The 27817-nt window shown below is 36.2% G+C and overlaps 1 protein-coding gene across 1 annotated transcript in view; it reads right to left on the bottom strand.

The window, feature by feature from the left end:
* Nucleotides 1-27817, bottom strand: part of VPS13B (vacuolar protein sorting 13 homolog B) — a 593664-nt gene that overhangs the window by 438624 nt on the left and 127223 nt on the right. The window contains exons 18-19 of the mRNA XM_008148507.3: nt 6567-6701; nt 5634-5807 (exon numbers count right to left, since the gene is read on the bottom strand). Of these exons, the coding sequence (XP_008146729.2) occupies nt 5634-5807; nt 6567-6701 (309 nt within the window). The remainder of the gene's footprint in view (nt 1-5633; nt 5808-6566; nt 6702-27817) is intronic.

Genomic DNA, 27817 nt, shown 5'->3' with positions numbered 1-27817 from the left:
CCTTAATTCTGCTGAAGACAAGACTGGACTTCTTCCATAGTGAGAGGATGGAGATGGGACGCTGGAGGGAAACTCCTTAATTTTACATCATCAATAAAGCTTTCCACAAAACCCTATCATCCCATGAGGGCCTCAGGAAATCCTTTTCTTTTTGGCACTCTAAGAACTCCACTTCCACTGATAACAAAAGGAGGAAGAAACATAGGGACAGAAAAAGGAAGGAGGTTACAGTGTATTAAGAACGTGCCATTTATCTGTCAATACATTAATTCATTCAACAAATGATCTCTCAAGCATTCCCTATGTGCCAAGTAATGTCTAGGCCGTGGAGATAATGACTAACTCTGCCCTCACAGGACTCACTGTCAAATGATGAAGAGAGACAGCATTCAAATCACACAACTATATAAATATACACTATCATTAAGTGTTAGGAAAGTACAGTGAACTATGAAAATGAATGTAACAGAGGCACTTAATCAAATTTGTTGCTGGGGAAAGGAGAAAGGCAGCATTAGTGAAGGTTTCCTTGAAGTAGTCCTTGAGCTAGGATCTTAAGACTGAGCTGGATTTAAACAGGAATAAAGGGAAAGGGTAAGGAGAGTTGTGAGAATCCCAGACAGGGAAAACAGCATATGCAAAAGCATAGTCACCATCGAGAAACTAAAACAAGGCCAAGCTATCTGAAGCACATGGAGAAAGGAAGACACATAAAGAGGACTCAACACTGACTTGGAAATTAAAATAGATGACTTCTAACTTCCTTTTTCTAAGTTTACAGGACTTTGTAATCATTTTATATCCCTAAATAGCAGACATCCCAAAATTTATTTATACATTAACTAGAGGCCTGGTGCACGAAATTCGTGTATTGCAGGGGGAGGGGGGTCCCTCAGCCCGGCCTGAGCCCTCTTGCAGTCCAGTACCCCTCGCTCCTTACCACCTGCCTGCTTGCTGCTCCTTACCTCTCGGCTCACTGCTCCTTTGAGCTGCTGCAGAGGCGGAAGAGGCTCCCGCCACCGCCGCTGCGCCCACCAGCTGTGAGCCCGGCTTCTGGCTGAGCAGCACTCTCCCCCGTGGGAGCGCACTGACCACCAGGGGACAGCTCCTGTGTTGACCGTCTGCCTCCTGGTAGTCAGTGTGCGTCATAGCGACCAGTCGTTCCACAGTTTGGTTGATTTGCATATTAGGCTTTTATTATATAGGATACCAGCATTAACAAACTCAGAACTTTTTAACAAGCAGAACCTGTTATAAATCATAGGCAAATACAGTATATGAAGAAGAGCCAAAGTCTATATTTAAAAAATAAAATAAGAAAAATGTTTAGAACTCCCTTAAAATATTTTACATACTTCAATTATAGTCACCAAGTTCTTCTACCTCTGAAGGAGCTAAAGAAGCATCTAGCTTCTCTATGTGACCCCGAATAGCTAGACAAATGTAAGAAAGAGAAGTGTATTAAATGGTTCCTGTCCATAGTAACATGAATACAGAATGTGGGCTGGCACTCTATAGACCCCACACAGGCTTCAGCCACTTCACTGCAATCAGTCAGTGGAGTAGAGAATGCAATCAAGGGTGGAAGAGAGAAAAGTGTGAAGGAGTTGCTGGGATGCCGAAGAGAAAGCAGTGCTGTGAAACCATGAAAACATGGCTCTTCAGACGATGCTTAATATGAAGTTAAGAAGGAGCTCCTTAAAGTTAAGGACTTTTAAAGCTGGGGGATGCCATGTTCAGCAATGTGGACCAAAGGTTATATGATAAATATAAATAGCCTAAGGCAGTGGGGAAATGGTATACGGTTAGAAGCCCCAGGTTCAAGATCAGAGTCTGACAGGCTCGGTACTTGGATAATTTCTAGGCCTCTATTTACTCCTCTGTAAGACACAAATTACATTTGCTGTGCTCAATACAGTCTTTTTTTGTAAACAGATATAAGAATTTATATGACAGTAATTTTTAAATTATAAAAGTACTATTTTTATACTGAGTTTCACTGATACCATGAATATTTTTCCCGTCATATAAAAACCTAACTCACATTTATAAAGCTATCCATTCCCTTACATTCTGAAGTCAGAGTAAAAAACTCTGCCTCTTTATCCTAACGAAGCTACTCTCAAAACTCACATCCTAACTGACTTCTACTCTCAAAACTCACATCCTGACTTCTATACACTGTCCACGAGCTGGCTCCCAGTTTGACAATAACCTCAATTTGGAAGCATATGAACAAAGACAACGGTCTTGCACACATCATGACTTGATAGGAAGAAGCCAGTTAGAATGATCTTCAAGCTCCTGTAAAATACACTTACTATTCTACATTCAAATACCTCTCATGGAAATTCTATAAATCTAAGGGGAAAGTTCATTAACAACCTCACCTGGACGTCTGTCTTTCTGTGAAAGAATCAGCAGAGATTACCTGTATTTCCCTTTAATTGTATTTCACCTAGAAGAGTTTAACTACCCAGAATCTTTTTTTAAAAACATTAGGGAAGATCCCTACGTCATTTCCCTTAGGTGTGCCAGCCTCAAAAAAAAAAAAAAAAAAAAAAAAGGATATGTAATCATCACTTGCTTGCTCATCCATTCATTAAATATTTGTTGATAGCATGCTGTATGTGGATGGTTCTAGATCCTAGGAATACAGCAGTGACCAAAAAAGACAAAAACCAAATGAAGCATAAATTCCAATAGCACAAGAAAAAAAAAAAAAGCAGCCCTGGCCAGTTCATAGCAGCATCATATACTGAAAGGTTGCAGGTTTGATTCTCGGTCAGGGCACATACCTAGGTTGCAGGTCCAATACTTGGTCAGGGCTTATATGAGAAGGCAACCCATCAATGTTTCTCTCTCTCTCTCTCTCCCTCCTTTCCTCCTTCCCTCCCTCCCTCCCTCTCTCAATAAGTACTCAGAAAAACTAAAGAAGCGCAGGGAAATAAGACATTTCTATCTATGCGTGTGTGCATGTACATGTGTGTAAGAAAAATAGAAAAAAAAATGTATAATACAAGCCAGGAAAGTACTTGCTAAAAGAGTGATATTTCAGTAAAAGCTTGACAAATTGTTAATAAATTATTTCTTCATTTAAAATTTATTTATGATTTGTCTATAATATCAGATATATATACACACACATACACACACACACACACACACCCCTCCAATTTAAATCTTGTTACAGGAACATAAGATTATTCAATAGTATTTTTAAACTGGCTTTAAAAATTAATGTTTATGAGCTTCTCAAAACCATATCATAAATACCTAAGCCATGAATGTGGGTGGCAGTACCAAGGTGAATGGAAAATTTAAATTTAAAAAATGCCCTAAATAAAGTAGGTGAATGTAGTTTAAATAAAAACATATTAATTTTAGGATTAAAACATACCCACAGGAATATTTTCAAAGCACCAAATACATGATCACATTAAAATTTTACACATAAATCCATAAACATATTACTAAACATTAATGTTGAAGACTAGGTAAATTCCTCAAAAGCAAGAAAAAAATATAAAACTTTACCCTAAAAATATCACAGGTAGAATTTTTTATAATAGTTTACTTTTAGGCCTATATATTAGATTAGAAACGCAACATTTTGGTGATTCCAGAAATGCATTTAAATTATAAAGAATATGAATATTGTTATGAGAAATATCAGGTTATTATTTAAATAAGTTTGACACATTGATTCATTCTAATTGTATATGGCAAAACAATAAACAGAGTCCCTCTCCAACTTAAGAGTATGTGGTAGATATAAACAAGCTTACTCCCTTCTTAGATATCAAAATTCTAACCATATGCTCTGGTCATTTCAATAACATTTCAATGATTTGATGATTTGAAAACAAAACCTATCAAAAATTACTATATGAATAATTACATAAAGAAGTTTACCAGATAGCATATTTAAGGAACACTATTAAATAGACATTAACAAACTGTGATGTTTATTTAACCACCAATCTCTTCTCTTTAAAACAGGGGGTAGCTAACCCACAAAGGCTAAATTTGGTCCCCCTTCCAGTTTTTTTTAATATATATATTTTTTAATCCTCACCTGAGGATATGTTTTTATTGATTTGAGAGAGAGAGAGAGAGAGAGAGAGAGAGAGAGAGAGAGAGAGAGAGAGAGAGAAATCGGTTGCCTTACATACTGGCCCTGACCGTGGATCCAACCTGCAATCTTTTGGTCCATGGGACGATGCTCCAACCAACTGAGCCACCTGGCCAGGGTCCCCTCCAGTTTTGGGGAATTAAAGTTTTATTAGAACACAGTCACACCCATTTATTAACATGCTGTCTATGGCTATTTTTTAATGTAACATCAAAACTGAATTGCTGAGACAGGTTATGGTCCACAAAGCCTAATAGTCATTTGGCCCTTTATTAAAATGTTTTCCAAACCCTGTCTTAAAAAATTGATAAAACCTTAACCATAACCACATTCTTAGTTTGGGCTTGGGCTTGGCCTCATCCTCACATTTTTTCCTTAGGATTCTATACCCATTCTCATCAGGCAGGTAAGTTCTTTTTGAGGAGTGTGTCTTTAGCAGCCTGTGGACAGTGGGTCCTCAGACTTACCTTTCAAATACTATATCCAGTTTCTAATGTGGATGCCATTCAGCTCTAAATGCTACTGTAACAAAATTCATCTTGCAAATGTTTTCTGTATCCCTGTGTATATGCACTTGTGCAACACTTTGAATATCTGAATATCCATTTAGTCTCTGTCTAGTCAGTTAATTACAAATCTTTTCATGGTTTCTACTTTGAACTTAGTACAGTAATTTTTAACGTATTTCCTGTAAGTTGTAATACCTGTTAATGTTAACAAAACTTTACTCTTAGGCAACTACTCTAAACCACTTCCTCACTTGGCCAATTAACTCTAAAGAAAATGTTCAGATCCCCTCTCCTTTTAAGAAATCTGTATACAGCTATCTTATTTCTAGCCTCATTGAGGTACCACCTTGGCTTTGTTAACCACATACTGCTGATATTGGTCTCAACTAACCACATCTTTGTTTCTGCAGTTTTTGTTGACCTTTCTTATATCTCCTCTCTACACAAAAGTTGTGGCTCTGCTATTATGGTGTTGAATAAAATGAAGCAGATTACAGGCAAAGTGCTTCTAGAGAAGAATATAACTCAAGAAATAAGATCTCGACCTGTGAGTTTTTTCTTGGTTCCACCATCATCTTTTCCTTCTTGCAAACCTACAGAAATCCCACACACCTAATTTTAATATGGCCAACTGTGGGTAACAAAGTACTACTAACCCATGAAAAGTGGTTTCTCTTTCCAGTGTTTTATATTACTTTTACTCTTTTCTACCTATTACTTGGTATATTTTAAAACTCAGTTGGATTTAGTAGTATGAATTCTAAGATTGCTATACATACAACTGAATTCTCTCTCATATAAAATAAAATCATTATTGCTTATACACATTATTTATCAAAGATGATACAAAAATACTTCATTTGTATTTTTAAAGAGCACAACTGCAGAGAGTACAATGGACACAAAATGTTTTTTGTTTAAGTCTAATTTAAAAGCCTTACTAAAAAAAAAAAGGCAAACTAAAAGAATAAAGATAAGCTTGTACTCACCAGAGTTGTGGCAGTAGTCCATGTACTGGGGAACTTGCACTGTGAAGGCTATCAAATCTGGAGCTAAGAGAGACTCTGGCTTCCTACTCTCATTGAGCCACTTGCTGCTATGAAGGTCTTTAGTGTCAGAAGGACCTTGAAGCAACGGAATCAATTTCTCTTTTCCACTCTCACCTGAATAGAAACATTAATGAAAAAAAATCTTATAAAATAAAATATAGGAGTAGCTTGAGGATGCTTATCTTAAAATATACTAACATTATAACATTTCAACTATATTTGGTAATTTTAGGTGTGCATGTAGTTACATTAAAAATTATAAAATTAAAAGCATGTTTAATTCTTTAAAAAATACATTTTCATATTTAGCTAATCAGTGTAAAACATGTTTAGAAAAGGTTATAAAAGAAAACAACTTGAACATACAATGCTTCAAATATTCAATGGAATCTGTACCTTATCTTTAAACTTACCTACAAATTTAGCTTGTACTGAAAAAAATTAAATGACAAATAATTTAAGGGAAATATTATGAAGTAAAGTACTGGTAGGAAAGAGAAGTCAATTACAGCCTTAAATTGAAAAACAACTGGATTTTCTACTTAATTTTATTATGCTAACAACATTTTAATTTAATTTTAATGTCATATATATCTGTACCTATTTTTCCCAAAAGTATAAGAATAAACTTTCCTTTAATTTTTCTCCCTTATAACCATTCTTAAAACTTTTTCCTTAAATAAAACTTAATTTAAGTTAACAAGTATCATCCTGGCACAATTAATAAAAAAATTTAAGTAAAATAAAAAAATTTAAAACCTCTGATTCATAGGAACAATGAGTAAATTCTTGTTTCAGTAACGCTCCTTGTAAAACGTAAGGCCAATTCTCCTATACAGGCAATAAAGTTTTACACGGTCCAGCTGCACATACCTGGGGCTTTGGCACAAATTTTTATTGATCCCACGGTCCCAGAGGCACATTTGACCAATGATGTGCTGCAGTACTTCAATTCAACATTCTGGATTGAGCCCTCAAGAGTTGGCAGGGGATTCTTAGATTTCACACCTAATAAAAGAAAACTGCAAATGTACTAGCCGATTGAATTTAAATAATTTTTATACTCCTTCACTAAGGCATTTAAACTTAATTATACTTTAATTATCTACCTCAGATGTTCATACAGTATTTGCAGTAGGTTTCATAGTTTAGTGTTTAGGAGGTTAAAGGATGCAATTTTAAATAAATGGTCTAAACTCTCATAACTATATTCACATAGTCAGTTCTTGATTAGTCAAGCTCAAGAAATAAAGTAAATAGTTTAAGCAAATATTTGTTTAAAAAACAGAAGATGTTAAAAATCATATTTGGCTTTATAATACGTATAATAATAGGTAAGATTTTCAGTTTTGAAACAAATTTAACTTATGAATTTGGTTTCATTTAGGCAGAGACATTTAATTTAAACAGGAAACTTCCAGAGTAAATAGACCTCTTCAAATTATCTTGGTCAGGTAGGGTGAGGCAAGAGAAACAAAATAACTCGAAACAGCTCCGAAGTTAAAATGCAATAGCTTATAAACAAAATTAACATACGAAATGTACATAAAGGAAAAAGTATTCTATATCAATTAACCAAAAAAGTGAACATTAACATCTCTACTATGTGCTACTTGCTAAAGGGCATAAAAGCACAGAAGGGAATAATTACCATGAAGTAAATGATAGAGAAAACAATTCAAATGGGAGAAACTCATTTTGGCCCTGAAGGGTGGGTGAAATTAATCAGGCAGAGACACTTCAAGAACATTATTCTGACAATATTGCAGACCACTACAACGATAATGCTACTGATGAAGAACTCTAATCACCTAACATTTACTGAGGACTTATTTGTCATGTGCGTTCTCTCATTTTATCCTCATAACAGGCCCATTATAAAAATGTTTATTATCCTCATTTTCAGATTGCTGTTCAAAAGAATAAGAGGGTTTAAGTAATTTTTACTCAAAGTCCTATAGTTAGTGAAAGTGTTTCAATACAACTTGATCCTATCACAGAAGACTTTACCAATCATTTTGCCGATATTCGCAAACATCTACCAACATAATTTCTCTTATTTTCCCTATTTCACATTTTGATCAAATGTATACTATCCTTCATATTTGAAACCCATTTAATCAGAACTACTATGAATAATTAAGAAAACAATAAAATTTCTGTGATAAATATATTAAACACTAGAGGCCCAGGGCACAAATTCGTGCATGGGTGGGTTCCCGAGGGGGGGGGGGTGAGGAACGGGATGCTGTCGGCACTCCAGGCGGGCAGTGGGATGCCCTCGCCAGTCAGGGATCCGGATCCATCCTGCTGACATTCGAGCCAGTTGTCAAGAGCCAGCTGGTGGTTGCTTTTATACTGTTTTTTCCTTGAGGAGCATCTAGGGAGGGGAAGTGGCTGCGCTGCCCAAGGCCAACTTCCAGGAGGCTGGCAGCACTGGTCCGTTGGTGCCTGACCTATTCTCTGGAGATGGGACCTGTAGGACTACTGAGGGAGGGAGTGGCTGCCGCCAGGCTGGGGACAGGCAGGATGGGTCTCAGCTGAGCGACACTCCAACTATGGGAGGCACTGACCACCAGGGGGCAGCTCCTGTGTTGAGCGTCTGCCCCTTGGTGGTCAGCATGCATCATAGCGACAGATCGTTCTGGTTGTCACTAAGGTTTATATATATATATATATATATATATATATATATATATATATATACACACACACACACACACACACACACACACACACACACACATATATATATATATAATTTTGAAATATTTTTTCTCAAACTTTAGTGTGTTCAATAAGCCCCATGATCCTCCAAGAATCTTCCTAAGATGTGGCCCAGGAATCTGCAGTTTAATTAATACACTATTTGATTTGAAAATGGTTAAAGGACAACAGGTTAAGAAATACCTTCTCACATACTAACCCCTACTTCAGCAGCAACTATTAATTTACTAATTTCTATTTGGCTATTATATAAACATGTATTGATTGGTTGTTATTTTCCAATATTCACCACCTGTGTTGTTTCCATTTGAAGTGATATTTATTATCCTGAGAACAGGTTTCTAAAATGTTGTGTATTGATGCATTTTTCTGATTTTATCATATTTTATCACATTTTTAAAACCTTATTAACAAAAAACTTAAGCAGCAGTATCTCAGAAAATTAAGTGATGTCAACAATATTTATATAAACATAGCAGTAACAGTAGTAGCAGTAGTAATAGTTATTATGGCACCTAACATGCGCTGAGTACTTACTAAGTGCATTCACTATGCCTAGTTTATTTATTCATCACTCCCTTCCCCGAAAAATGGAATAGTAATTATTACTGTTCCATTTACACATGGGAAAAACCAAGACTTAGAGAAATAAGGAAAGTGACAAGGCCTGGATCACATCTGTCCTTATAAGAAAGGAAGCTGAGCTATCCTACATATTGAACATCATCTGCGGTTGCAGGAAGTTATAATCAGTGGGTAATTTACTCCAATCATTATGTTAGACGATGAGAAGGATACAAAATGGAATAATACCCTCCCCTAGCTCTCAAGTCAGCACAGTTAGACTCTTGTTTTGTGCTAATTTTTCAAAAAATATAAACAACCAAGATAGTGCTCAGTAGAGGAGAGCTCCTGAAAGATACTCTCAAGGGTTCCTGATGGTGTTCCGAACCGAAACAAAAAAATGAATTAGTTTCTGGAAAATGCAAAAGCAAAACAATATAAATAGGCTAATATAAATTTGTTTTCAAATTATTTTATACAACTGCAGCTTTAACAGTTTACTAAAGATTAGGACTCTACCATGAATAAAAAATGGTAGGTCTTTTTAAATATTTAATACATGTTATATGTAAGAAGATGCCTAAAACCTCTTCTAATAAAAATCTCATATTCTCATATACCTACACAAAAGCATCTTGGTTTAGACTAAAACTATCAAGAACTTAGTTCACATTTTATGTTCACTACATTTCTCAGATATTTTTAATTATGTATAATTTCTCTTTAAGAAAAGCCTTTTTATACTTTGTTTTTAATGCCACAAGCCTAGATTTTTAAAAAATATTATAGTTATATCTTTATAGACTTCAACAATGGAGAAAAGATGCTAGTAAAAAATAATCTTGGTGATGTAAACAATGGATTTTGGGTGATTATGATGTGTCAATGTAGGTTCATCAATTCTAACAAATGTACCACTCTGTGAGGGTTACTGATACTTGGGGGAGCTATGCAGGAGTGGGGGCAGAAGGTATATGGAAAATTTCTATATCTTCCCTCAATTTTGTTGTGACCTGCTTTAAAATTATCCTCCTATAATTATTACCTATAAGTTAAAAGATGAACTGATGACAATCACCTGTATACCTGTGTGGACGTAAAAGATTAAGGAGTCAAACCACATGTCAGTTCCCTCCTTGACCACTCCCAAAAGACTATTTAAAAAAATTTAGGGCCCTAAACCACCAAAGAAATGAAAATAAGACAAGAGCTGAATGTGCAGCTCTAGAAGAGGCAAGAGCTAAAGGCAAAATTTTGGAAGATGGGTATTTGATGTACAAGTAGCAAAAATAATTTAGTAGAACAAAGAAAAGTGGCCACGGACAATTAAAGTAAGAAGCAAGTAGATCTGCAATAAGCCCTGGAAAGAGAATTAAAGGAACCAGGCAGTTGAGAGGACAAGAATGCAGATGAGGCCAAAAAGATGAGGAGTGACTCAAATGACTACAGAGCCTTTCTCTTACCTCATGCAGGCGTGCAAGTAAGAACTCACATTCATCCCGGTAAGAGACTGAAAGGTTCACTCTGGAGAGGTTAAACCCGAAGAATTTTAGACCAAAGGGACCATGCTAAAAAGGGAGAGTGTCTAAAAATCTATATAGAGCATATGCATGGATGAGAACTCTTTTTCTTTTAGTCCTAAGAACTATGAGTACCAGTCGCATAAACTCCAGAAAGCAAACAGAAGGATTTCTCTCTGAAAAGTGGCAAATTCAAGAAAAACAAAACAGAGATACTAATAAATGATTAGCCACAAAAAATTAGTTAGTAAAAATAATCAAAAAGTATATATGGATTTTATTTAGAGGCAAATATCAAAGAATAAATGAAAAAATAACTGCCTCTAAAAAAAAACAACGATGATGATAAGGGCCCAGAGGACTGCTCTTTTTACAAGCCGTATTATCCTATATAATAAAAGCTTAATATGCTATGTGTTTGGTCATCCAGTCGTCCGTTCAACCAATCAAAACATAATATGCTAATGATATGCTAAGGACACTCAACCGCTTGCTATGATGAGCACTGACCACCAGGGGGCAGACGCTCAATGCAGGAGCTGCCCCTGGTGGTCATTGTGCTTCCACAGGGGGAGCACTGCTCAGCCAGAAGCCAGGCTCATGGCTGGCGAGCACAGCAGCAGTGGCAGGAGCCTCTCCTGCCTCTGCAGCAGTGGGACATCCCGGGAGGGTTCCCGGCCTGCGAGAAGGCGCAGGCCGGGCTGAGGGACCCCCGCCCCGAATTCCGTGCACCGGGCCTCTAATAATTTAATAAAATGGAATAAAAGGTCATTTAGGACACTCGAGCAAGCAGCACACACACTAGATACACAAAAATAATAAGACAGTGAACCAATCATAAAGAAGGAAGAGGTAAATTATTTTTTTAAATACAATAAAGCCCTGGTCAGTGTTGTTCAGTGGTTAGAGTTTCAGGCAGTGCGAGAAGACAACAAATGGATCCAACTGATGTGTTTCTTTCACATAGATGTCTGTCTGTCTGTCTGTCTCTCTCTCTCCACTCCCTCCCTCCCTTCCACTCCCCCCAAAAGTCAATGAAAAAATATCCTCCTCGGGCAAGGCAAATAGAACACAACAAACTTTAAAAAGACAGTGATTGTTTCGTTAACGTTGTTTATAATAATGATTTCACTGTTTTTAACATGAAAAAGTAAATGCAGTGACATTCTAGGATTGAATTAAGCCAAATTATCAGGGTAAAAAAAAAAAAAACAACCTAATATTATCAACAGAATTATAAAATATAACCATTGAACTATAATTAAATAGCATGAAATAAAAAGTAATCTCAAAAGTGTAGCTCACAGTGATATCTAAGTGACAGAATTAATCTTTAAATATTCACAAGGAACAAAACACGAAGTCTTACTTCCCACTGTTCCACCCTCACTTGCACCTCAGCAATCCCTGTGCATACTGCTAAAATTACTAGCAGAAAGAGAACCAACAAGCATTTACTGACCAACATGTATCTACAGATCTGCTTCTCTCTTTACTTTTTTTTTTAACATCAACAATAGCAAATAAATATTAGACAACTAAACTCGGCTTCATATGGACAGAATGAGCAGAGATACCTTAGTTTAAATCCATACATTCTAGTACCTAGTTTATTACTTCTTTCTTTAAAATATGTTTTTATTGATTTTAGAGAGAGAAGAAGGGTCCTTAAAAGATAAGAGCTTAGAGAATCCGAATACCATATCCCAATTCCACACTTCTTGTCCCCACACTCTTCTTGGTGATTAAAAGCCAAGCCTACTGGTAACTGAGGTTGCTACAGCCCATTAGAATAGTCAAAGTTTAAGTGCCTGCTTACCACTCTTGTTTGTAGTTTCCTCCTTGTTTCAGACATCTTCTCCCCTTTCTTGAAGATTCAACAAGTCACTTAGAATTAAATGTTATATACTATGTACCACAGGTGTTCACAGAGGAAAGGTTTTCATGCCACACTGCCAGGCACAGAAGTCATGCCATGCTATGTATATGTTTCTTAAGTAAATAAATGTAGCTAATAAATGAATTTTCTGCTCCCTATGATTTCATTCATGGTAGAGGAGGAAACAACAAGCACTTTTTTTTTTTTAGATAAAACACTGCAGAGTATGCAGAGATGTTATACACATTATGAACCCCAACATGTACTTAATACAGTGTTAGCTTCCTTGAAAGTGAGTACAAATCACTACCTACCTTACAGAGTAATCCTCAAGAGAGCATCTGGCATGTAAACATTCAGTAAATGTTAGCTAGCACATTCTCATTATCGGTACTATTACTACAAACAATACAACCTTGTATCAGGGAAGTTCAATTTACATACTTTAAGAAGTAATGAGGGAATTTACTGAATGATAACACTAATCACTAGACCTTTATTCAGTATAAACTCTGCCATCAAATAGCTCTTAAATTTGTAGTTAAAACCTCTGTAGCTCAGTTTCCTCATCTAAAAAAAAAAAAAAAAGGAGTGGCTAGATTTGATTATGATAAAGATATCTTTTACTCTAGAATCCAGAGATTAGCAACAGAGGAAGGAGATTAAACACTACATAATGTGATATAGAAAAGTGGTTGTGAAGGAAAAAATCTTTTCATATACCGTCAGTAATTTTTAAAGGCAAAACAAACAAACAAAAAAACTTGCACACACTAAATAAAGTACTTAGGTTTTTGCACGTATGGTAAAAAAAATATGAATTAAGTAAAGTCAGTGAATGACTTTAGTGAAAGATGAAAACAATTTAAGGAATAACTATTAATTTTGATATTGTAAGAATAACTTCTGAAACCTTTTAGATCCCTCCCTAGCTTCTAGAGCTATAATACTAGGTAAAGATCGGTAATTTTCTTTGTGATGCAAATAACAAAGTGATGTAACGTTAGTTATTTTTTTCTATAAAGTTTTTAGTTGAAATAAAACATAACACCCAATTACTAATGAGTATCATTTAGTATTATCCGCATACATAAACTATGAAAAATAACACTTCGGATAAGATATAAAAATAAAATGCTTAGGAAAAAAGTGCCTGCTTCTTGGATTAGGTAATTTCATAACATATGGGAAGGAAATATATGAAACTAAATTCTCAGTAATAACCACAGTGGAAATATCCAAACTATGCAAAAGTCATATTATATTAAACTAGGTATTCTGATAGCCAAAGTGGGGAACGGAGAGAGGATACCATCACTTTTGGTTACTGAATTAAAAATAAAACAACTATGTAGGCATTAGGGCAAAATGAAATGAGATCATTTAAAATTACCACACACAGGAAGCCTAGCATCTATTTTAAAACGCCTTGTGGTTAAGATTTTTTTTTTTAACGTGAATAAGGATGCTAAATGACTAGTTGGCAAAGTAAAGGAGATCATAGTAAAGGGCAAAACTATCTTTTAATTTAAGGAAAATCGTGTGTGTATGGGAGTGTGCGCGCGCGCGCCCTTTAGTGCATGAGTGTGTATCGAGGGAGTTGATAAAGGGCACACCAAAATAAAAATAAATGCAATATTCACTCACTCTGCACAGGACAAGATCATTCTTCCTTCTACAGTTTAATTCATATTCTACCATAGGGCAATCTGACTCCCACCACAAGGTAAAACTGTCAAGCTAATTATCTGACCACTATGAAACCTTGACTCTGACATGCTATACTTTTACTGTAAGAACTCTGGCTGCATTCAACCAAGATTCAATCTTGCTACTTCAGTCACTGCATATAACTCTGGACTGTTTCTCACTGTGGAGGGTGATCATTGATAAGGACGCAAGTTTTTGCCTTTACCTAACTATGCATGATCATCTACTGTTGGTTCCTCATGCATGCACAAACTTTGACTCCCATGTCTCATTCATTCCCTTGCTTATTCATTTACTTAACACGTAGGTATTTACTGTATAATACTGTACACCAAGCTCAGTCTGGGGTTGTGGGGTTAAGAAGAACAATTCAGACTCTCCTCTCAAGAAATTCACAATCTACTGAGAGAAGTAACATTGGTCATTAAATCAATACCTACACAAATACGCACCTACTTGATAGTGTGAAAAATGCCAAAAAGTACAGAGTACTATGGAAACATAAAGAAGATAGGGACTGACTAGTCAGGGGAGTCTGAAGAAAATACTACCTAAACTATGACCAAGGAGTGAGCTCAAAGAAAACTAGGAAGAATGTTTCCCAACCATGGAATACTGTCACCGCCTAAACACAATGTCACAACCAGAATAGCAAGCAGGTGGCTGGTGTAGGCACCATTCACTCAAAGGGCCATATACCTCCAAGTTTCATTTTCCTAAAGGTAATAATAATGGGTAAGATCACTGACTGCCTAATGCACAAAACCTGTTGGGGAAAGTAACTTATAAATGAAAGTCAATGTGGCCTTCTTTGACACTTTAACATGTTTCTATTTTAATAGTATAAAGAAATATTCACAGGGAGAAATCAAAGGTGTAATTTATAGAAACTTTCAAAATTTCGTTGATAAATATACTCAGAGCTTAATGAATCACTTAATAAAGCATTCAGATATTTGTTCAATAAATACATGAATCAGTGAATGGTAAAGAATACAAAAGCAAACTCACATAAAAAGAAATGCAAGTAATAAAGGATATATGACAAAAGTTCAAATTTGCTATAACTAAAGTGAATGAAAGGAAAAGTGAAACATGTACAATCTATATTATTTAATGTTGTTGAGGCTTTATTAAAACAGTCATTACCTACAAGTCATATTACATATTCATGGAATAATTTGGGAAATTAATACATATTATATGTTATTTTTTAAAGTTTATTATCCATCGCTAAGTTATTCAGTCCTAGAAAATTAACTAAAAAAATAAAGAAAAAGAAAGAAAAATGCTTATAGCGATATAAATTACATCAGCAAATATCAGAAAACACTTTAACCGTCACAAGAGGAGAGTGGTACCTGTTACTTGATGTTTATGTAGAAGTACACAAAATGTGTACTTTTATTTATTAACAAACTAGAGGCCCGATGCATGAAATTCCCTCTGGCTGCTGGTACCTGGGACACGGGCTTCCCTCCAACTGCCAGCAGCCGGCCCTGCCCCCCGCCCACACCAGCCTTGGCCTGGCGCTGCTCGCATCCACCACCACCCCCCCTCCTTTCACCGCCCCCCACCACTGATTGCCCTACTGGCCACTAGCCTGGGCCGCCCTCTGCAGGGTGCTCATGGGGCGATGGTGGGGCCCCCCCGACTAATCGCATCACACCCGCCTTGGCTGACTTGGCGCCAGTGCATGTCATACCGTGGTCGTCCGGAAGGTCATCCGGACGGTCACGGTCGTTCTGCTGTTCAGTCGTTTGATTGATTTGCATATTACGCTTTTATTATTATAGATGTTAAATCAAACAATGAAACATAAAATGCTATATGCAATACTGTCACAACTATGTGAAAACTACACATGGAGAAATATTAGAAACTTTTAGTATATAGAAATTTTCATTAATGTAGAAAAAGCGTTTTTGTAAAACTCCATATATACTCTAAAAATTTACTTACTAAATTTGGAGACTTAAATACCATCATAGAACAAAATTTCACATTAAAAATAATGCTCTATAACCACTATAGGTAGAATCAGAGGGCAACAAAAACAAAAAACCCTACTAATTTTGATATACATATATGTGTGTGTGTGTGTGTGTGTATGTATGTGTGTGTGTATCCAAACTTATAAATAAAATGAAAGATAAAAAGAGTTCAATATATAAAAATTTATAAATAACACCAACCTTTTTCAATAAATAATCCAAATATAAAAATAAAATTCTCTCTCTTATTTGACTTGGAGTGGTGGGCACAATTGCAATATACAGACAATGTATCGTAAAAAATGTATACTTCAAACATATGTATTTGTTGGTGTCAGCAAATACCTCATGGTATTTGACCAGCATCACCCCAATAACTTTAATTTTTAAAACAAAGTTTTAAATAATAAAATAAAATAAAAGATATATGCAAGAAGAGTTAAGACTCAAAATGGTAATGCACACTATACATAAATTAAGCTCTAAATTATTTACAAATCAGGACAGATCATATCCCTAAAGAACAAATGCTGTTACTACTGCCAAATTCAGAGAAAGATGTCATGTCTTAGGTATGGTTAAGCTATGTATGTATGTTTATATGCAATATATATACACGTACACAGACGCACGTGTGTGTGTGTGTGTATGTGTGTGTGTTACATGTATGGTTAGCATTAACAAACAGAAGACTACTCAGGTCACATTATTCACCCTTATTCTAATCAAAAAGAAATTTTAAAAAAATTTTAAAAGACAACTTTTCTTAATTCATTATAGAAATAAACTAGTTCCACTTTCAGAAAACAAAGACTTTTCCTTATTTTCTCATGCTAATGACAACTAAAACCCAACATTATATATAAACCAAAAATAAGAAGACACTGAAAGGCAGAAAGAAGAAGGCAGACAAGTTAGGGTCTTCAGGACTGAAACAAAGACACAGTGCTGAGGTGTCAAGGTTTGTTTTTTGCTTAACACATTGCGGACGGATCACGAGAATTCTCGTATTTTCTGTTCTAAGGCTTGTGTCCAATCACGAGAATTCTTTAAAAAGAGATTAACCAAAGGACTTGTATGCATGCATATAAACCTAACCAACTGACACAGGCACCAGGGGGGGGAAGGACATGTGTGTGTGGGGGGTGGGGTGGGGGCAATGAGGGAATAAGGACACATATGTAATACCTTAATCAATAAAGAAAAAAAAGATATTAGCTTGTAAGAACATGTAATAAATAACTTCAAAATGCAAAAAAAAAAAATAACTTCAAAATGCAATGGGTATTTAACTTTAAAGCGTGCCTTTAACATTTATGTAAAATGTTTTTTATACTCATTCAATAGAAACTTATTGGGTAAAACTAGCAATAAAACTACTGGTCTGCAATGTGTATATCCCAGACTTAAAACTGAAGAAGCTGGCAACCCTAGAAAAGCCTACAGGTACAGACATAAGGAGTCCCACAAAAGCTATTTCTCCCTAGCCCAAGGACCTGAAGGGGCATCCCAGCAAGAGAGAACATTTTTAGACAATAAATTCTATTCTAGCCAAACAACACAGGAAAACCTGTGGTTCCACCCCCACCAACATCAACAAAGTTCAATGAGAAGTCTAGACTTCCACCTTCAACATGTTCTAACAAGGCACTCCAACACCCCCACTGGGTAGTATACAAAAAGGCTGAAGAGGAAACCTGGAGTTCTAATCTGACCTGGCAATAGGAGGCATACCTCAGCCTTCCAGCTGGCATGGTATCAAAGTGAAGAATCAGGATTTTCCACCAACCCAGAGCAATAACCAGTCCCTCACCACCACCACCCTGGTGTCAGCAAATACCTCATGGGGACCTGTAATGATGCAATCCAAACACTAAAATACAGGGAGGTATCAATGGTGGTCAAAATGAGAGTCATAATTCCCACCCTGGGTCAGAAATTAAAGGGACAGACCTCCCCCTTGGCTCTTGGATACCAGTGGAAGGTAAGTGGAAAACCTGGACTTCTAACCACACCTGGCAGTAACAAGGGTGCATGCATGTCCCCTTTCCCCTATTAAAGCATTATCAGATGAAGCCAGATAAAACAGAAAGTTTAAGTAAGATCCAGAGTCTCAGAAAATAATATCCAAAATGTCTAGGGTTTCAATCAAAACAACTTATCATACCAAAATCAAGATCCCAAACTGAATAAAAAAGACAACTGATAGATACTACTGATATGGCAAAGACAGAACTATCTGACAAAGAATTCTGAACAGCCATCATAAAGATGTTTTAAAAGAGGCAATTACAAACGTGCTTGAAACAAAAGAAAATAGATTTAGCAAAGAAATAGGAAGCTATAGTAAGAGAAGAAGAGTGAGAGGAATAGGAAGAAGATAACAAAGATGCCATAAAAAGAAACTAAACAGATATCTTAGAATTAGAAAATGCAATAAAAGAAAAAAGAAATTAAATGGATGGGTTCAATGTAAGAATGGAGAAGACAAAGGAAAAAATTACTAAACTGGAAAATAGAACACTAGAAATTATCCAACCTGAACTATAGAAAAATGACAGAATCTCAGGGACCTGTCTGACTATACAAAAAATAGTTTTAAATTTTTATTTATTAATTTTAGAGAAGAGAGGGGGAGGGAGAATGAGAGAGCCAAAGAGAACCATTTCCTGTTCCACTTATTTATGCATTCATTAGTTGCTTCTTGTCTGTGCCCTGACTGGGGACTGAACCCGCAACCTTGATATATCTGGACGACACTCTAACCAACCAAGCTACCTAGCCAGGGCACAAAAGATTTAACATTCATATCATCAGAGTCCGCAAGGAAGTAAAAAGGAGTCGGGGAGGGAGGGGAGGCTGAAAAAGTACATGAAGAAATAAAGATAAAAAACTTCCCAAATTTGGCAGACCTAAGCTTGAAGATTAAGAAGTTGAGCTAACTCCAGAGTACTCAAAATAAATAAAAATACATTACAGACAACCTTCTGAAAACTAAAAACCGAGAAAGAAATCTTCAAAAAAGCAAAAGAAAAAATTGACAACTTACCTACAGAAGAAAAACAATTTGATAGCAAATTTTTCATTGGAAACCATAAAATCCAGTAAGGAGTGGCACAACATTTTACAACTGCTGACAATATCCTTCAGGATTGAAAAGGAAAACTAGACATTCTCACATGAAGGAAAACTAAGAAAATTTGTAATTTTTTTAAGTATTAAACTTAGTGAAACTTTCAGGTTTGAAACTGTTAGTCTAAAAGGAATGAACTGAGGAGAAACCAAGATGGCGACATAGGTAAACACCTAAACTGCAGCCTCAAACAACAATTTCAAAAACACAACTAAAAGACAAAACGGACATCATCCAGAACCACAGGAAAGCTGGCTGACTGAAACACCTACAACTAGAAGGAAAGAGAAAACCACAAGGAAAATCAGAGGAGCTATAAAAGCCTGAGGTATGGAGACACGGGCGGAGACACGGGCGTGCACGTGTGCGGGGAAGACGGAGCTGGAGAGGACGGGGCGGCTGAGTGCCTGGCCGGCGTTCTCTAGCGGGAAGGAGATAAAAGCTCCAGATTGCGCTGAACCCCAGCTCCGACTGCACTGAACCCCAGTTCCGGGCGAGATCCTGGGGACCCAGGCTCATACTGGGGGAATCTAGGCTGTAAGGCGGAAACTCAGGGGAGCGGCGAAAGGCAGAGCTCCGGAGACGCGCACTTGAATGCGCGCAGAAGACGGACTGTTGCCTGTGCCGCTGAATTGCCCTAGCGGGAAGGACACAAAAGCTCCGGACTGTGCTGAGCCCCAGTTCCGACTGCACTGAACCCCAGTTCCAGGCAAGAATCTGGGAATCCAGATTCATTGGGGGAAAGACTAGACTGTTTGGCAGCAGACGAAACTCCAGGGCGCCTTTCTCTCAGAGCTGCTTGCAGGGAGTAACGAGGGACACTGAGGGACACTGAGACCCAGGAACCTCATAGGGAGGGGCTAAGGGGAAGCCAAGGCTGTAGGCTCCACCCTGAAACTCCGCCCCATCCAAGTTGAGCACAGAGGCTTTCACAATTTTGCAAGTCTAGTCAAATAAGGCTGTCTCCCGGCATAGACACAGCTGATCCTCACAGCCAATTGGACTGGAGGTCAAATCCTCCCAGTGTACCAACAGCAATCAAGGCTTAACAACACCAAGAATTTGCACTCAGCCCACAAAGGGGGGTACCAAGAGCGACCACTTGGGTGATTGGGGAAGCTGAGCTACCGGCCTCTATAGGTCACTGACCACACAAAGCCACTCCATCAACACAGGGAGGCACCCAAAATGCGGAGACACCGAAGTATGTCACGAACAGGAAAGATGGAGAAAAGTAAACTACTGGACGACACAGTGTTCAGAACCACATTTATAAGGTTACTCAAGAATCTTCTAAAAACCTCTGAGAAACTTGAAGAGACCTTCAAGGACCTTAATGAGGATACCAAAAAAAATGGAAAAGGATCAGTCAGAAATTATGCACACACTGTCTAAAATAAAGAATATACAGAAACTCAATTGTAGATCACCGTACCCCAAGAATCAAACCAAAGATCTGGAACATGAGGAAGCAAAAAACACTCAACCAGAGAGGCAGAAAGAAAGAAGAATCCGAAAGTGTGAGGATAGTGTAAGGAGCCTACAGCCTTACACTAACAGTTAGTAAGTAAACTAACAGAATCAGGGACGGCTTTAAGCGTACCAACATCCGAATTTTGGGGGTGCCTGAAGAAGAGAGAGAGCAAGATACTGAAAGCCTATTTGAAGAAATAACGACAGAAAACTTCCCCCACCTGGTGAAAGAAATAGACTTATAAGTCCAGGAAGCGCACAGAACCCCAAACAAGAGGAATCCAAAGAGTACCACACCAAGACACATCATAATTAAAATGCCAAGGGCAAAAGACAAAGAGAGAATCTTGAAAGCAGCAAGAGAAAAACAGTTAGTTACCTACAAGGGAGTACCTATACGACTGTCAGCTGATTTCTCAACAGAAACTATGCAGGCAAGAAGGGAGTGGCAAGAAATATTCAAAGTGATGAACAGCAAGAACCTACAACCAAGATTACTCTACCCAGCAAAGCTATCATTCAGAATTGAAGGTCAGATAAAGAGCTTCACAGATAAGAAAAAGTTAAAGGAGTTCATCACCACCAAACCAGGATTACATGAAATGCTGAAGGGTATTCTTTAAGAAGAGGAAGAAGAAAAAAAAGGTAAAGGTAAAAAATATGAACAACAAAAAGACATCAAATACATACCTACCAACAAGTGAGTCTAAAAATCAAGTGAATAAAAAATCTGAAGAACAGAATGGACTGGTGAATATAATAGAATCAGGGACATAGAAAGGGAGGCGACGGACAATTCTCAGGGGGAAAGGGGTCTGAGGGGTGCAGGAAGAAATTGGACAAAAATCTTACACCTATGGATGAAGACAGTGGTGGGGGGTAAGGGTATGGGGTGGGGTGGGGAATCAGGTGGAAGGGAGCTATGGGGGTGGGGGGAGGAACACCTGTAATAATCTGAACAATAAAGATTTATTAAAAAAAAGTTTAAAAAAAAGTAAATAAATAAATAAATAAATAAATAAATAAATAAATAAAAGGAATGAACTTTTAGGTAGCAGATATACACTTAAAAAATAGCTAAAGTTCAGTTCCCTAAACAGAAAGGATAAAACAAGGAATATTGCAATATTATGGGGGAAAAAAACAAAACAACAGGCCAAAATAGGATAAATATGATAGACTTTTCTTTTTCCCCTGAGTTTTCTAAGCTATGATTCATCCTGAACCAAAAATAGTAAGAATGTCTGATGTGGCTCTAAATATACATAAATGAAATATTTACGACAATTATAAACAGGAAAGGTAAAGAAACATATTGTTTCTACAGATCACTTCAACTGGAAAAATGATATCAGTCAGTAGACTGTAACAACTTAGGTTTATGAAATGTAAACCTAAAATAAATACTAAAAATCTTCACAAGATACACTTAAAATAACTATACATAATACAACATGGAATTCAAAATAATATTTAAGTAAACAACAAGACAGAAGAACAAGAAATCAGTACGAAAAAGATAATAGGAATATCTCCAAATACTTGGAAATTAAACACATCTAAATATTCCATAAGTCAAAGAGAAATTCTCAAGGAAAATAAAAACATACAGTGAACTGAATGAAAACACAACACAGCAAATTTGTAGAACACAACTAAAGCTGTGCAGAGAGCAAATTATATAGCACTAAGTGCAACATTAGAAAAGTAAAAGTCTCCAGTTAATATCTAGGTTCTCACCTCAAAAGCACAAATAAAGAAGAGCAAAGTAAACCCAAAACAATCATAGTAAGGATATAATAAAGCTAGTGGAAATCAATGAAATTTGTTAAAACTTTTTTTCAATCAGTAAAGTTGACAAGCTTCTATGAAGGCTAACAAAGAAAAAAGAGAGAAGCCATAAATTGCCACTATCAGGATTGAAATGTTGCATTACTACAGACTAGGCAGGCATCAAATATTAATAAGGAAATACCAGAAATAATTTTGCACACTGAATTTGACAACTTTGATGATATGGATCAATAAATCAATTTTAAAACACTCCCAAAGGTACATCTCCAGGAACAGATAAAGAATCAGACCAGCCCAACTGGCGTGGCTCAGTGGTTGTACGTCAACCTATGAACCAGAAGGTTATGGTTGCATTCCCAGTCAAGGCACATGCCCAGGTTGCATGCTCAATCCCTGGTGTGGAGCATGCAGGAGACAGCCTATTGATGATTCTCTCTCATCATGGATGTTTCTCTCTCTTTCCCTCTCTCTCGCAAGAATCAAGTCAAAGATTTGAAATACAAAGAAGCAAAAAACACCCAACCGGAAAAGCAAAAAGAAAAAAAAATCCAAAAATACGAAGATAGTGTAAGAAGCCTCTGGGACAACTTCAAGTGTACCAACATCCGAATTATGGGAGTGCCAGAAGAAGAGAGAGAGCAAGATACTGAAAACCTATTTGAAGAAATAATGACAGAAAACTTCCCCTACCTGGTGAAAGAAACAGACTTACAGGTTCAGGAAGCGCACAGAACCCCAAACAAGAGGAATCCAAAGAGGACCACACCAAGACACATCATAATTAAAATGCCAAGGGCAAAAGACAAAGAGAGAATCTTGAAAGCAGCAAGAGAAAAACAGTTAGTTACCTACAAGGGAGTACCTATACGACTGTCAGCTGATTTCTCAACAGAAACTATGCAGGCAAGAAGGGAGTGGCAAGAAATATTCAAAGTGATGAACAGCAAGAACCTACAACCAAGATTACTCTACCCAGCAAAGCTATCATTCAGAATTGAAGGTCATATAAAGAGCTTCACAAATAAGAAAAAGCTAAAGGAGTTCATCACTGCCAAACCAGTTATTATATGAAATGCTGAAAGGTATTCTTTAAGAAGAGGAAGAGAAAGAAAAAGGTAAAGATAAAAATTATGAACAACAAATACATATCTATCAACAAGTGAATCTAAAAATCAAGTGAATAAAAAATCTGATGAACAAAATAATCTGGTGAATATAACAGAATCAGGGGCATAGAAAGGGAGTGGACTGACAATCCTCGGGGGGAAAGGAGTGTGGGGGTGCGGGAAGAGACTGAACAAAAATCATACACCTATGGATGAGGACAGTCGGGGGAGGGGGGTAAGGGCATGGGATAGTGTGGGAACCGGATGGAGGGGAGCTATGGGGGGGAAAAAAGAAGAACAACTGTAATAATCTGAACAATAAAGATTTTTTTAAAAAGAAAGAAGAAATAGATGATGATCTACATAATGAAGAGACATACAGTGTTCACAGATTGGAAAACAACACGGTAAAGATTTTGTGTAATTATAAACCATTTTTCTAAAATATTTGAAGAAAAGGCAAAGGAATTGGAATCACTAAAGACAATTCCAAAAAAAATGAAAGTCAGAGAAATAAGTTCACCTAATTTCAAGACTTCTTATACACTTACAGTAATCAAGACTTATATGGTACTCAGGGGACAGAATGGAGAACTCAGATAAAGACACTCAGATATACCAAATAATTTTTGACAAAGCTACAAATGTAATTTAATGAAAGATAGCCTTTTCAACAAATAATGCTGCAATAGGTGGACATCCATAGGCAAAAAAAAAAAAAAATGAACTTTAACCTCGGTCTCACATCTTATTTAAAAAAATATATCATGGACTTAAATATAAATGTAAAACTACAAAGATTCAGGGGGAAATAAAACATAAGAAAAATCCTCAGAATCCAGGACAAAGCAAAGTTCCTTGACTTAAAAACAAAAGCAATAAAAATAAACTATTAATACACACAACAACTTAGAGAGCTCTCCAGAGAACTATGCTGAGAGAAAAAGAGCCAATCCCAAAACATCACCTACTACATGATTGTTTTTATATGGCATGTTCAGAATAGGCAAATCCATATAGAAACAGAAAGCAGTTTAGCAGTTACTAGGGGATGGGGCAAAGGAGGGGATGGGGAGTGATTACTTAAAGGGTATGGGGCGTTTTTATAGAGTGATAAAAAGGTTTTCAAACCAGAAAGAGTTGGCAGTTACACCACATTGTAAATAGACTAAATAGCACTGAATTATACACTTTAAAATTGTTAATTGTATGTTATGTGAATTCCACCTCAATAACACAGAGAAAGAGAAAGAAAGCAATCAATCTAAAAATAAAACCCATTGGCTCACATTATTTAAACCATAAAGCAAATTTGAACAATACCTATTTATTACCCTTTCAATCTTCCTTTTATTTCATGTTTATGAAAATTCATTTGTGGAAGAATGTTCAGTGTTTAAACTACAGCAGGTGCTGTCCTAAGAGTTGAAAGGAAGAGAAATATAGGCACTTGTACATGTAGGTGGGACTACTGTAAATCTTTATGGACTAATATACTTTTTAATTCTTCATAATGTTCAACTAATCGCAAAGCTATCCTAAAGAGTTATTTTACATTCCAAAAGTGACATTTATCATTAGTGAAGGAAAACTAAAAATTATTCCTGTGTCCCTGAAAATAATTTTTCAAACTAAGTCAGAGACAAGTTTCATGTACTATGCAATACTTATACTGACAGGTTATTACACCAAGAGAATATTAACCTTCAATCCCTGAATCATTCAAGAAATGTTTGCAAGAATACTTTTGGCCTCTTTATCTGGTCAAAACACTGGAAGCTAAGTGGTGTCTGTACAAACCAATCATTTCACCAGCAGTTTTATATTTCTTTAAAGCCTCATATAAAAAGCACCTGCCTAAAGTGAGTAATGGAGTTTTATATTCATTGCACTTAGGAACAGCGTATGTAACCTATTCCGTTTTCCTCCCTTGTGTAATATATTTCAGCTTATATTGCACAACACATTACCAATGTATATAAAGACTCTCTGATCAGCCATTTGGACTGCAGTCAGCAACCTGCCTGAGTGCCTTATTTTTTTCCCCTGCCCTAAATAACATACTCATTTTATTCAACCACTTAAATGAAAAAATCTTTTTAAGATGGTGATCTAACTTTCTTAATAAACATGTAACATATGTATGTGTACGAACTATATTTGGAATACAAATTCAAACACACAATTCTTGAACAAAACTTGTGCATTAATAGTTGAAAACCAGTAGAACACATCATTTTAAGGCAGTGGTTGGCAAACTCATTAGTCAACAGAGCCAATTATCAACAGTACAACAATTGAAATTTCTTTTGAGAGCCAAATTCTTTAAACTTAAACTTCTTCTAACGCCACTTCTTCAATATAGACTCGCCCAGGCCGTGGTATTTTGTGGAAGAGCCACACTCAAAGGGCCAAAGAGCCGCATGTGGCTCGCGAGCCGCAGTTTGCCAACCACGGTTCTAAGGGAATAAAACAGAAGCCTAGATGAAATGCCTTCATGTCTTTTTCTCTCCTGAGCAACCTACAATTAAAAAATTATTGCAACCACTCTAGCAAAAAGCTAAACTAATTTTCACCCATTAGAGGGACTAGAAGTAGGTCCAAACTACTAATAAAATTTGATCAACCTTATATCTGCCAGACCCTGAAATATTTTCAAGGCATAAGTATTCTAGCCATTGACAAAACTTCATGAAACAGTGATGAAGGCAAATTTTACAAAGAGTGATGATAAAAATGTGGTATGATATTTTTGTAACTGAGATAGATCTAAAATTTAAGTACAACTGATAAAAAGTAATAAAGATTGAAGGAAATTAAATAAAAAATTAGATTTGCCATATTTATAAATTATGGCTCGGTAATACTGTAAAATACTATAATATCTATTTTAACAGACTGTAATATTATAGATGAGTAAGTGAAAAATAAATGACAGTTTGCAAGGCAAAAGTACCATGCTGCCCCTTGCTATTACCTTCATCCAATAATCTAAGGTTAATAGCTAGCATCAATTAATGAACATTTACTTAGGCCCAAGTGTGCAAAATTAACTTTATTAAGCATTGAAGTATTCAGAGTTATTACACACACACGTTCACGCACGCAATGGATTATCATTCAGCCACGAGAAAGAAGGAAATCCTGTTGTTTGTGACAACGTGGATAAACCCTGAGAGCATTTAGCTAAGTGACTTAAGCCAGATATAAAAAGAGAAATACTATGTGGTATCACTTCCATGTGAAATCTTAAAAAAAAAGTCAAACTCAAAAACAGAGTTGGGAAAAAAAATGGTTTCCAAGGGTGGGAGAAATAGAAGTTGGTTAAAAAGTACAAGTTGTCAGCTATAATATGAACAAGGTCTGAGGATCTAATGTATAACATTGTAACTACAGTTGATAACACTATATTGTATAATTGAAATTTGCTAAGAATAAAATTTAAATGTTCTCACCAAATATATATATAAAAATGCATGATGAATGTTAACTAATCATTTCATAATATACACACAATATGTGTAATTTTTGTAAATTATACTCAATAAAGCTGAAAAATCAATATCTGAAAAATAACTATAATCAAAAATAATTTATTTGTGTTAAGTAAACTAAAATAAGAAAATTAAAATACTCATATCCCTTCATTTTGTCTACTTAAAATATAAATCAGAATTGTTCTAGTTTCTAAAGTCAAGGTATTTGGCATAGAAGGATTATTATTGCTAAAGAGTATCAGCAAAGTAGACTCTGAAATTTAGAGAACCAATTATAAATTCATTCTGATTAATCACCAAGTCCTTACAGTGTTCAGGGCTTGGTGACAAATGCTTAGGTAGCAGCTAGAAGCAAGAAAAACATATGACCTCTCCTCAGATGTTTAGATTCTGAAAGAAAATAGCTAAGGTTTATTTATTGAACCTTTAAATATGTGCAAGACATCATGCACAATGCTTTATACATATCATTTTTCCAGAAATACCACAAAAACAACATGAGTTAGGTAAACAGCAATATCATCACTGAAAACTGAGGACCTGAGAGGTTAACTTGTCCAAGGCAAGGTCACACAATATGACCAAACTGGGACTTGAATCTCAGTTTGACATTGAAGACTATGTTCTTATACACTATGTAACGAAGACAAATTACCCAGTAAAAACAATTATAACATTAAAGTGATTGTGAAACACGAGAGAAAACACACGACACCTAAAGAATGAG

Source organism: Eptesicus fuscus, chromosome 19 (assembly GCF_027574615.1).
Source record: "Eptesicus fuscus isolate TK198812 chromosome 19, DD_ASM_mEF_20220401, whole genome shotgun sequence".
Lineage (NCBI taxonomy): Eukaryota > Metazoa > Chordata > Mammalia > Chiroptera > Vespertilionidae > Eptesicus > Eptesicus fuscus.
Note: the sequence above shows the minus strand (reverse complement) of the source record. Positions and strands in the feature narration are given on the sequence as shown.